Source organism: Halichoeres trimaculatus, unplaced genomic scaffold, assembly GCF_033239565.1.
Source record: "Halichoeres trimaculatus isolate MK-OKI-2021-1 unplaced genomic scaffold, fHalTri1.1 fHalTri1_scaffold_11, whole genome shotgun sequence".
Lineage (NCBI taxonomy): Eukaryota > Metazoa > Chordata > Actinopteri > Labriformes > Labridae > Halichoeres > Halichoeres trimaculatus.
Window position 1 is genome coordinate 5,522,488 of NW_027437189.1, and position 12,481 is coordinate 5,534,968.

Sequence of the window (12,481 nt, forward strand, 5' to 3'; positions counted from 1 at the left end):
CCAAATGTGTTTTATAAAACTCACCATGTTTTTTCACGTGTCTGAAAATGTTCTAACGAAGGTTTTCTCTCTCAGCTCCTCATTTATGCAGAGACATTTCCTGTAAAACAAAAACCACATCAGCTTTGACTTGATAGAATGCAAATTTGTGCATTTCCCTCAGGCATATGAGGGAAAGTAATTAAGCAAAGGCCCCTTTGTCTTCACAATGCTTTTTTGAGTCATTTCATCGCAGGATAAGAAGACTATCTGTCAAGAGAAAGGCTTTCATGTAATATCGCATGTTTTGACTTTTTTCTAATCCATTGTTCTTCCAGACATTTTCCTCAAAAGTTTCCCGGTGCAGCCAGGAGAGCTGAAGGACAAACTGTTCATCATTAATGAGGAAGACGGAGGCCTGTCTGATGAGCACATCACCTCTCTGAGGAGGTATGACTTTGTGCCAAAAAAAGCTGATTTGTATTCACTCCTAATAGTGTCACAAGTGAAGCTGAGAGGTGAAGAGCTGTGTGTGTGCCACGGGTGGCTGATGTGTGTCTGTTGGCAGGGATATCATCTGTGGAAGCGAGCAAATAATCACTGAGGTATTGGAAAGCGTGTCACAGATGGTGGAGAGCGTATTGCAGCAAACAGCAGGGCTGGAAAATGTAGCTAAAGCTGGAGTGAAACAAAGCTGCAGTTCTGTGTGTGGCCACTAGAGGCTGGCTCCCAAAATGAATCAATCCCATCAGGGGCTCATGTCAACCCTCAACATACTGAGGCTAAAATGGTCTGCACATATTTTATTCCTATAGCTGTAAAATGGTCGGAAATGTACATTAACGTGATATTTTAACATCTGGTAAATGCTTTATACACATGGTATGGAATTATTAGCAGTTAAAAAGGAGAAAAACGCGAGAACAAAAATGATTTTTGGGGAGTTAAGTTTTTTAGAGTGGACAAAGAAAAAAAAATTGTGGAGCTACCGCTGCTTAGCATTTTTTATGCTATTTTCATGGTTTTGCTTTGTGGAGCTACATGCGCTAAATGTGCTTCTTAATACAATCTGCAGAGTCCCTTTCTACTTTAAAGAGATGTCTGAAGACTTATCTGTTCAGGGAACTCTTAGCCCCTGTTTACACAACATTCATCCAAAAACGCTAAAATACAGTGAAAAAAAATCTACGTTTCCATGGAAATGCTGAGGGAACTGAAAATGCTGTAGTAAGCATGCCAGGCCTGTAGATGGCACTATAACTGTCCTATCCAGAAGCGACATTTGGTGTACCTCTGAAATAGAGTTGGGTCTATCATCTGGTGTTTTAATGAATACTAAGTTTTCAAAGACAGTCAGCAGATTGAGCAGCACAAGCACAACATGGTAGTCTGTGACGATCGTAACAGCTGTACTGCTGTATGCGCAAAGCCTGTTGTGACGTCAGCATTTTCACTGCAAATGCCAGCTAAGCATTTCAAAAAATTTCCACCCTGGAAGCCTTTTTAAAAGTTTCAATTTAGGTCCCCTAAAACGCCGAGACTCAGCCCAGATGTTGTTGACTTTAATTGAGATTTGCTGTGGCGACATTATTTTAGATGTAAAAAAAACACTTCTTCTGGCACTAGATGGCAGCACCTGCTTACCACCAAGTTTTCCCTTCCGTCTTAATTCTTGCTTGTGCTGTACACTGTGTCACGCTGCTGTCACACTATTATTTACTTGATGCAGCTATCGGTGTCCGTCTTACATGCCGCCTACCACCAGGGGTCATGGTTGGCTGTGGAAATGCAAAACTATACTGATCTAAACTGGGCTGCTTGGTGGAAACGGGGCTTAAGACAACAGTGCTGGTAACTTCAGCTCCAATGACTCACCTCAAAGAGAAATTCTGTTTAACAGTCAGCTAAGAACACTGACTGTATACAGAGTGGACAGCGTGGCTCCGCCATTTACCATTGTACAGTTTTGAAGCCAAAATACCCCCGTCACAGGCGCTGCCATTGGTAGCCGTAAGGAAATCTGAGTGGAGCCGTGTGCCAAAAATAATAATGATTTTTTCGTTCAAGAGAATAATAATTTTTTGACTCGAACTCCCGACATATTTTACAATCCCCGAAAGAAATACACAAGAACGCCAGCTGTCAATCATTGTTAAATGTGACGTAAAGCCTCGTTTTTTTACCTGTAACTAACGTATAAAAAAAAAAAAAAATCAGAAAAGAGGACCTGAATACAAGGCAGCCAAATATCTTCGAATCACCACAACAATCAGACAAGAGAAACACTTCTACGAGGTGTATTAATTTTATAAAATTTGACCACAGCTCATCTGGAATGACTGGGGAGATGGATTTTTTGACCTATACCCCAGCCAGCCACCAGGGGGAGCAGTTTTTGTGGGGAAATGCCTCTTAGATCCAAATTTGATTGAACTTGAGGAGTTGAGGGGTCTGTGTTTCCCTCCACAAACAGCTGTGGTGATAAGAGCAGTAGTTGGTCACCTGCTCTGGGTTTCTCTTTGTCTGGGAAACAACATTAATGAGCCCCCACAAAAATAATCTCCTCCTTGGGAGACATGATGGTTGATTGGCTCATTTGCCAGCTAATGAATTAACCACAGGCTCAGACCTTTGGCTTTGACGACTTGGCATCTGCCGAGCCATCGCTCATCCGAACATGACCCTGCTTCGCTCCCCAAAACCAACCCTATAACAACCCACAACGAAGACAAACCAACACGTGACGTCAAAGAGGCGACGTCCATTATTCATCGTCTTATGTGAGAAACAGCTTGAACTTATGCCAGTTCTTGTGAGAGAAAACACACGTTTTGCACTGCAGGCCTTCTCACAGTCCTAATACTAAAGAGCAGATGCCAGAACCTTTTACCAGAGCAGCTTACTAATAAAAGTTTTATCCGGGGTTATTTACGGAGATGGAAACTATTGACATGCCCTCAGGAATATGTGAGTGAAAGTGGGTAAAATGCTTCCTGAGTCTTACCTGTATTTACTCGGCTGCTCTGGATGCTGACCTCCTGGAGGGAGAGTGATCTAATGTACTCTGTGGAGGATTTTATTTATTCTAAGAAAAACGTAATATATATTTTAATGCGCTGTGGCGTAGGTTTGAGGAATACAATCTTGGAGGAGCCACTCCCTACAGAGGCTGCAATATTAATGGCTGGTGCTCCTCCAGTGGCACACAGACCAGCTCATGAAAAAGTGAATGTGCCTTCAGTCAGAGGAGGTCCACTTTAAGACAAGCGGGTTCAAATCCAGTACGATTCGAGTAAATGGTTGTTTCCATCAGCGTCTCGCGGCTTATGGAAGCTGACAAAGAGCAGCAGCGCTACTTGGCTTTTAATCACTTATCTTTCTCTCGACTGCTGGAAATCAGCACGGGAGCAGAGCTGCTAAAGAGCCGGTGAGGACGTAAAGAGGCAAAGGTCAAAATGAGAAAGTACATGTGATGGAAATGGACAAAACATTGTTGATTGCAACATGAATTATTTACATTAATCTGAGGATTTGTCTGTGTTTTCTCATCCAAGTGGGGCAGAAGTGTTTGAACATCAGTCATAGTCACAGACCAAGGGTCTGCATCCTTTACTTTTATATGAGCAGTTTTGCCTGAGCTCACATACACTAAAGTCATTCCAGGGCCATGAAATCTACTTTATCTTCATGATAAGAAAGATAAAGGCCATAAAATTCTATACAAAGTTAATTACAATCTAAAAGAGTATATTTTTATTATATTTGAAATTATATGTGTGATGTCTTGGTGTTTTTTATTTTGAATGATATTTTGAAAATTCTAAAATTTGCTAATATTTTTTTAAATGATGTTTTAAAAGACTGCAAAAACTTTGTAATGTAAAAAATGTGCAAAAAATAAATAAATAATTGCACTCATCTGCAATAAATAAAATAAAGCATATTGAAAATTGAAAATAATTAAACTTAAAAAAAAACTTCAAAATTTGGGGAAATATAAAATATTGCAAATTTTGAAATAAAAAAAAATAGCAAAAAATAAATAAATAATGAAAACTGAAAATTATTGAATTTGCAAAAAGTTCAATATTTTTTGAAATGTAAAAATTTTTCTAAAATTGCAAACAGTCTTGATAAAAAACATTAAAAAGTAAAATAAATCAGTTTGCAAAAACTTCTAAAATTTTTTAAGAATACTTTAATTTGATTACATCTTTTGATAATATTTCTCAACTCATCGATTTCTTTTGTTGTTTGCTAATGTCTTACCACAAAAACATATATGAAGTTGGCATGTTGTCAGTTAAATGAATCCATCCACACAGAATTAAAGAGGCCCTAGAGTTGCAGGTTGCAGAACCTTAGACTAGACCGAGGTGTTTTTTTTTTTAATTTTTAAACTCTTTAAAATTTCAATTTTTTGTAGACTTAGCAAAATTTAAGTTTTTTTTTCAGATTTCCATTTTTTTTATACTTCTGCAATTTTTGTGAATAACTTAGATTCCACTTCTTTATAAATTTTCAATTTTTATTTTTATTTTATTTATTTATTTATTTGTAATATTTTTATTAAATTTTGAAAATATGGCATTTTTTGTATTACAGTTCTTTATTTCTTTTCTGTCAATTTATAAAATTGTGGGAAAAATAAATAACAATTTATCTTTGCAAATTTATGAATTTGTGCTCAATTTTTTCATTTTTGCACATTTTTTTAAATAACATTTCATTTGAAAATTGCAAATTTTGGGAATTTTTAATTTTTTTGGAGTATTTTGCAACTTATCAAAATTTCATTAATTTAGCAGTTATGAAATTTATGCCATTACAAATATTTCGATAAAAAAAATAATTGAAAATAAGAAACTTAAGACATCACATGTAGTTTTATAAACAAACAAAAACCCTTCTTGTTGAGATAATTATTCACTAGATTTTCACTTTATTTAGAACCTTCTGCACCTCTCTGTCTTAGATGTGGAGATAAAGCAGATTTTGTGGCTCCCGAATAACTTAAATCCAGGCGAAATGAGATAAAATGGCTCTTCTGAAAGTAAAGGTTGCAGATCCCTGGACTAGATGGATGAAAAAAGCTGAATGCTCCTCTTTTGACAGTTCTAGTGCAAGTTCAGAGAAACAGAGGAAGAGAAAACTTGTCTGCCATAACATAAAGTATTTATGACTTCAAAAGACAAATCCAATTTGAGGGGCTGCCTTTTTTTTTTTTTATCTTGATGAAACACTCAAAACACTGTGTGGGTGTGATTCGATCATGATTGAGTGACAGTCACACAAAAAATGTTTCAGCTATCATCACCCACTTCAAACCAGCGAGGGAAAACAGAGAATCTGAATGTGTTTGATGTGCATGTCCAGTCAGTGTTGGAGGTAAGTTTGGTGAACGGAAGTAAAAATATCCGGCGTCTGCAGATTCAGCCTCTCGTGTGCCGAAGACACATCGACACAGAACTCCAACTTTTCTCAGGTGTGAACACAAACAGCTAAACTTTTCTCCCAGGTTCTATCCTGAAGGATTTTTCCGGTCCCTCATGAACAATTTTCACCAAAAGTCAGATTAGGTGATGTGAGAACGGAGCAGGTAAAAATCAGGGGAACTCAGAGCGAGCGTGTGAGTTGACAGTTTGACTCAACCTGTGAGTGACTGGTGTGATCTTCACACAATCAGTGATGTTTCCCACTTTCATATTTTTCTGTTTTTTTTTTTTTTTTTATCTAAAAAGCTTCAAGTCTTCTGTTAACCTCCATACTTTTAGCAAGGCGTGTGTTTGCTTTGGAATTAAATGGAGATTGGGTCGAAACAAAGGCTAATTAGCCTTTTAGCTCAGGCTGTATCTCTTTCCTGTTTATCTTTTTTCTGTTCTTCTGTACTTTTCTGTCTGACAGTTAGGCTCCTGTGTCCAACATCACTACAAAATTAGTCACATAAATATTTTTTAGCAGAGAAAAACACTGATCCCTGTGTTTTATCTCCTCTCGCTACAAAATTTTGTCAGCTGGGGTGGTGCTGTCATAGAGACCTAGACGTGCTGTAAATCAATTGATCGGGAAGCTAAGAACCAGCAATTTAAGATAACCTGTAACCAGCAATATTGGTGCTGATAATCTCATTTTAAAGCGTGGATTATCATCAGGCATATATCTAGAAGGGAAACTTTTTCAAGATCGCTTTCAAACTCCACACAGCCCCTTTAACGTCATTTTCAGGATGGAAGTAAACAGACACCTCTTTAATGTCAAAGACGTTAGCATTTAGAGCATACATGTGAACATTATGTCTATGAGCAAAACCCACTCAAAAGCTGAATTCTTTTTCAAAATTGAAGTTTTTTCAAAGACATACCACAATAATTCCTTGCATTCCTGAGATACTTGGCGAATACAGGCAATTCTGATTCTGATTCTTTAATTTGTGGATTACAATCAGGCAAATATATAGATGTGAGACTTCTTAAAGATTACTCAGAAAGTCTTCACAGGGACTTAAACAGACATAAAACTTGTGGTATTTCTGTGGGACTTTTTAGTCTGAGGCAGTTTGGTCCAAAATCTGACACCTGACAGATGTTTACCGGAGATCTGATACTTTTCAACCTGAGTTCTGACACCTCGCTCTGAGGGTAATGATTCTTAAAAGATAAAAGATGAGACTGTTTATAGGTCACTAAAGGGTGACATAGTTCTCTTGTCCCTTTAGTCATCAAGTCTTCTCTTTCTTACTGTTTGTCTATTTATAACATTAGTATTTGGTTTAATTTGGTTATGTTAGGATTAATTTTGTTATTGTTGCTATTTTTTTGGACAAGATAAGTTTCAACTTCATCTCACTCCTTTTTTAACATGCAAATGACAAACTTATTTGGCTCATTGGTTGTTGTTGTTTTCTGTTTACTTTTGTTCATGTATGACTCACATGCGATGTTACATTTATATGCTGATGACACCATTGTGTACTGCTGTGCTGCCTCCCTTGCACAAGCTGTTGAACATTTGCAATGTGTATTTGTGGTCCTTCAAATACACATTTTGGGGGGCTATGTAACCCCAAAAGACTCATAATTAAATAAATAAAAACAACATTTTAAAATAAATACCATTTCAAAATATATAATACAACAATTAAATTTTAATTTTCAATTTTTTGAAAAAAATTTAAATACAAAAAATATAAAAAGTCATTATCATACAAAGAATGAAACTTTTTAAATAATAATTATGAAATATCTAATTAAAATGATCTATTATATATATATATATATATATATATATATATATATATATATATATATATATATATATATATATATATATATAAAATATATATATATATATATATATATATATATATATATATATATATATATATATATATATATATATATATATATATATATATATATATTTCATAATAATATTGTTTTATTTGACAATTTAATGGCCATATTATTCATTTGTCTATTATTTATCATAGTGGTATTTATTTCAATTTTTTATGTATTTAATTTTGAATCTTTTGGGGTTTCGTAGGGGACAGCCTGTCCTGAATTTTTGGGGAAATTCTTTGGCAAACATTCCTGAAAATATTGATCATTTCTTTTCGTATACCTTTAAATCTGATTTGGATACACATGACTAAACATCTATGTAAAGAAAGACACCTTAAAACTTACTTGTAGTCCTTTCTCTGCTTTTATTTATTTGTATTTGTAGGTTTGTTCAAAAATAGCTAGCAATATGAGAACAAGCCACTCACCAAGGCTGGATTATTATGTCGTTGTCACGGTGACTAACAACATCAATTTATGCCAACATAAAAACTGCAGCACAATCAGGAGTCTAGCAGCGTTTCTCAGTAACTATGGCAGACAAAGAAGGCGTCAATCAGGGGAAATGTACCTTTAAATGATCGAAAAATAAACATTATGTCAAAATATTTTTTGTTTTGTGTTTCAGGTATGTTCCCACCATGGATGATGTGGAAAAGTACAAATCCCTGAAAGTACCAGATTCAGAGCTGCATATTGTGGATCAGTACATGAAGGAGGTACAGTGTTAAGTTTTATCATGGTAACAGATTTTAAATAAGAACTTCCGCTGTGATCTGTCTCATGACACGTGGCATGCGCTCCGTCTAATCCGCCTCCTACCTGAGAGGACACTTTCCTCCAGGACGACACGTGGAGTCCCCGTGCACCTGCCACCTCATTCACACGACGTGGGTGTCATGATGAGCGCTTTGCATTTTTCTAGTTATCACCTCCCAGCATGCTGGCAGTCATCTGACCGGCGTGTTTGGCTGCAGGATGGGTGGCTGATGAAATGCAGGATCAGCCCTGAGAGTAGATATAAGAGGTTTAACATGCAAGGAGGAGCCTGGTGTTCTCCTGGAGGCACAGTTTCTACAGTCAGCCTGAATGCTCCTAAACAGATAACCACCACATAATAACTCCCTTTATTGCCTCCAACCTAAGCAGGTATTTAAGAATGGCACTTAATAGAGAGTGAAATGGCATTGAGTGAAAGTCCTGAGTTTAGAGGCGAGTGCTGACTCCTTTCAAGGTTTATTCGACAGTCAATGTTTGGCAATTTTCCTTTTTCGACAACTTTAGAAAAGCTTGGAGTTAAATGTTTCTTCCATGTGCTGCTTGGCGAAGTAAACATAAACAGGTGTTTTCAGCCTGTGGGGTGTGGTGTTGGGAGGCTGTATAAGTGGTACCATGCAGGGCCGGCCGTGGCATAGACAGTATAAGCAAATAGTCAGAATGTAAAAGCTCACACTGACTCAAATGTAAAGCAGTGCCTCATTACTATGACTGCAAATTACACCTGCCTCCTCTGGTGGCAAATTCACTTTTGTGGCCCCAAAGATCATTGGGTATCTTTAGCCCCATTTCCACCAAGTGGTTCACTTTAGTTTGTCTCTGTACAGCACACTTTTTGTGGCATTTTCATTGACTAAAATCAGGACAGGACTCCAAATTACTAACCCACACCATCCCATTCTGTTGGGGTGCCTGATATATAGCGATTTGACCCCAGAGGGCGGCGCTAGAAACACTGCAGTCCGTTTATTGGTCCAAAGAATCGTCACTTCCTGTGTGACAATGGTTGCTGTATTTCTATGTAACAAAGCTTGATTGGGCTTTGTAACAAGGAGCCACATGCCAAGCACAGAGAAGACGAATTGTTGGATGAGGGAAATTTGAGTCCCCTCTTTGACTGTAACTCCAACTATTCCAAGAGATGAACCCTCCATTCAGCATAAATCTGTCCAATGATTAGCAAAGCAACAAAACAACGCGTTAACAAGCAGGGGCATGTCCAATCTTTTTAGACTAGGGGGCCCCGACCAAGGTGTAGACTTATGCAGGGGGGCATGAATTGTGTGAGCCCACACTTCAATAAATAGCATTTATGTTCACTAATTTCTATGCACTACAGCTTTAAAAACAACAGCAACAACAATTATTATAATAGTAACAAATTGATTATAAAAAACAAATAAAGCCTTTTAAGCGTTTTTGTTTTTTTTTTTTTTCGAACCTACTATATTTCAATCCAGGCTTTCACACCACCAAGGTTATTTCGCTGAGTGAAATTTCAGCTTTTATTTTTTCAGCCCAAGGTCAATTTTTTCCAATGTTTTGCTTGTGTCAAGCACACATCCAACCAATCAAAATGCTCCTTGTTGACATGTTTCATACCAAAATATTCAACATGGCAGACCGCTAGATTGTGTTCCTGTTCCAGCACCTGGCTCTTTAAGACAAATGACATACAAACTACAAAAACAACGATTATAAAGACGTTAAGAGGAGTAAAGCTGCGGAGATTGAATGTGACACCTCCAAGTTTCTTGCAAATTTTTACTTCTTATCCAAGTTGCCCTTGGTGTGCAAAGGCAGCCTTTGGACTAAAACGAGGCATAAAAAAAACGTAAAACTTGAATTTGACTCAAAAGTGCTGCAGTGCACGGAAAGTACTTCTACACAGGCTTTTTCTAGTTCTACCTTAGAATTCAAACCGTATAGCATCAGTAATAGTTGGACATTAATCAGTGGTGTGCACAGACCTTTTGAAGGGCAGGGGCAAAAAGAAAAAAAAGGTACTTACAGCGTGCATATTTTAGCACCTAGGCCTAGCAATAATCCCTAATGCACAATTATCTACAGCCGTGTTTCCACCAAGCAGTCCGGGTCGGTTCGTCTCGGTACGGTGCGCTTTTAGTGGCGTTTCCACTGACTCATCCCGGGACGGATCCCTAAAAACCGAGACGAGCCGTCCCACTTTTTTGGGACCCTTTCGTATGGGTGCCAGACTGAACCGATTAGCTCTCGGGAGGTGGAGCAACACACTGCAGACCGTTGATTGGTCAAAAGAATTGTCACTTACCCCGACAGCGGCTGCATTTCTCCTGGCAGCTCACAGTCTTCTCTGAAAGGAAGCTTGATTGCACTTTGTAACAGAGAGTTACATGAAAATCACAGAGAGGACGAAATGCTGCATGTCTTCCATCCGTGCTCTTTGTTTACTGTGTCGCGTTTTCTTCTTTGTTGGATTTAATAGCGGGGTAAGCTGCTACAGCGTCGCCCTATTGTTTACTAGCTGCGGCTTCCAGCATCCGGCTTACACCCCGCCCACCAAGAGAGGGCACAGTCTGCTGTGGAAACGCAAACGGGATCAGACTTAACTGTACCAAACCGTCCCAAACCGTACTGAACCGACCCGTACTGCTTGGTGGAAACGCAGCTTACTTTTACCCCATTAATGTAAATTGGGTCACATGCTTTCTTTTAAATTAAAAATGATACAAACAATGCTATTAGATTTCTTCTGAAACTGTACGTAAATCGCCCATGGAGGGGCTGACATATATATCATCACCCTAGTAAAATAATAGCCTAAGTCATTTTTGGATGAAAATGAGTTTTTGGCTTAAACTATCTTTAAATAATGCTGGCCATCTCTGGTTAAATCGCTTCGTGCTCTTTATGCCCTATAGTACAATGGTCTATGTCAAGAGGGTGACTTAGGCTGTTTCAATTCTGCCTTAAGTCAAAATTTTAGATTATTAAGGATAAAATGTGTGACTCGGGCAATATAACAAGCTTTCATGATGGCAGCTGCTTCAGGAAGAAACAGAAACTTAAGTACAGAGGAAGCTGGCGAGTAATTAGGTTCACTATTATAAGGCCTGGGTATAATGTTGTGTAGTAATTTCGTCTAAATTGAAAAAGTTGTGGTTTAACTACAAATTTAGCTACCTCTAGCTAGCTACCTATCCCTGGCTAACCCACTTATTTCTTTTATTTATTTTCTTTTTGGAAGGAGATGTATGAGTATGCCTACTCGGGGTAAGACTGACCTGACATTTGTTTAATTTAGGTTGGAGTTATTTACGTTTTGATTTAGCTTTATAGAATAAAAGGACATTTAATGGTCAGGTTTTAAGAAGTTGTCAAGTTCAATAACAAACCCAGCAAAGAAGTTGCACTACAATGTCCTTTGGATGTCAACAGTCATCTACCGTTAAGGCCTTTTTGATTGAAATGACTAATAAAAATCATTTGGTTTTTATGTTTTCCCAAAAACTTGAAAAATGACTGAGGCCATTATTTTAATGGAGTGACAATCGTTTTACAGCTGCCTTTTATTAGAGCATTTTTACAATTCATTTCAATAACATTTTTCTTAATTGCACAACTTTTAAACTCTGCACTATGACTCTTATCTTAAATTATCTCTCTTTTTCTATATTTTAACTTTTTTGAAAATTTGTTTTATTGTATCTTCTTATATTTGGAACTGATTTTTTTTTCCTTTTATTTTTTAAATTAAATTTTAATGGTTTTCTTTTAATATGTTTACTTTGAATTGCCTTGCTGAAATATGCGATATAAATAAATTTACCTTGCACATAAAAGCTCACCCAGGGCGCCACATTGGCTTGGTCCAGCTCTGATACATAGAGGGTTAAAATTAGACTGATGTCCCGTCACACAGTTCAGGATTATCAATTTCTAATGAGGATGTCTGTGACGGACACGAGGGCGTCATCTGCAAACAATTTTCCCACCAACCAAACAGACTGATCGATGCATTAAGCACTGACCTTTTCCTGAAGATGGAAAAAAAATCCTAATCATCCTTTGCACCTCGCTGCACATGAAGCTGTTGTATGTTCCTAAATCAGGCTGTGAAGCTTTACTGGGATCTGAGCTGAGCCAGAGTCAAACCCTCTGTGAGTTCTTCCTTTTTTTTTCACTCTTCCAATTTAGTGAGCGTCAGAGTTCCTGTTTGGCTCTGACACACAGTCAGCAAACTACCTGAGACTGTGATTTCTGTGTAATGTGAGAAAAAGTTATTTTAAGGAGGAGATATTTCACCCCTGTGTTACTTTGATGGAGAGTCGATGTGACCTGTTAAGATAAAAATGTGTCAGAAAAAGTGAGACTTGAGCTGAAGAATGCAGACGGTGATAAAA

General features: G+C 37.5%; 1 protein-coding gene across 1 annotated transcript in view; it reads left to right on the forward strand.

Annotated features, from left to right (window-relative positions):
* Window positions 1-310: 310 nt before the first annotated feature.
* The window catches only part of LOC141799922 (uncharacterized), a 53,806-nt gene continuing 41,635 nt past the window's right edge, over window positions 311-12,481 (forward strand). The window contains exons 1-2 of the mRNA XM_074682345.1: window positions 311-429; window positions 7,951-8,041. Of these exons, the coding sequence (XP_074538446.1) occupies window positions 7,964-8,041 (78 nt within the window). The 5' untranslated portion in view covers window positions 311-429; window positions 7,951-7,963. The remainder of the gene's footprint in view (window positions 430-7,950; window positions 8,042-12,481) is intronic.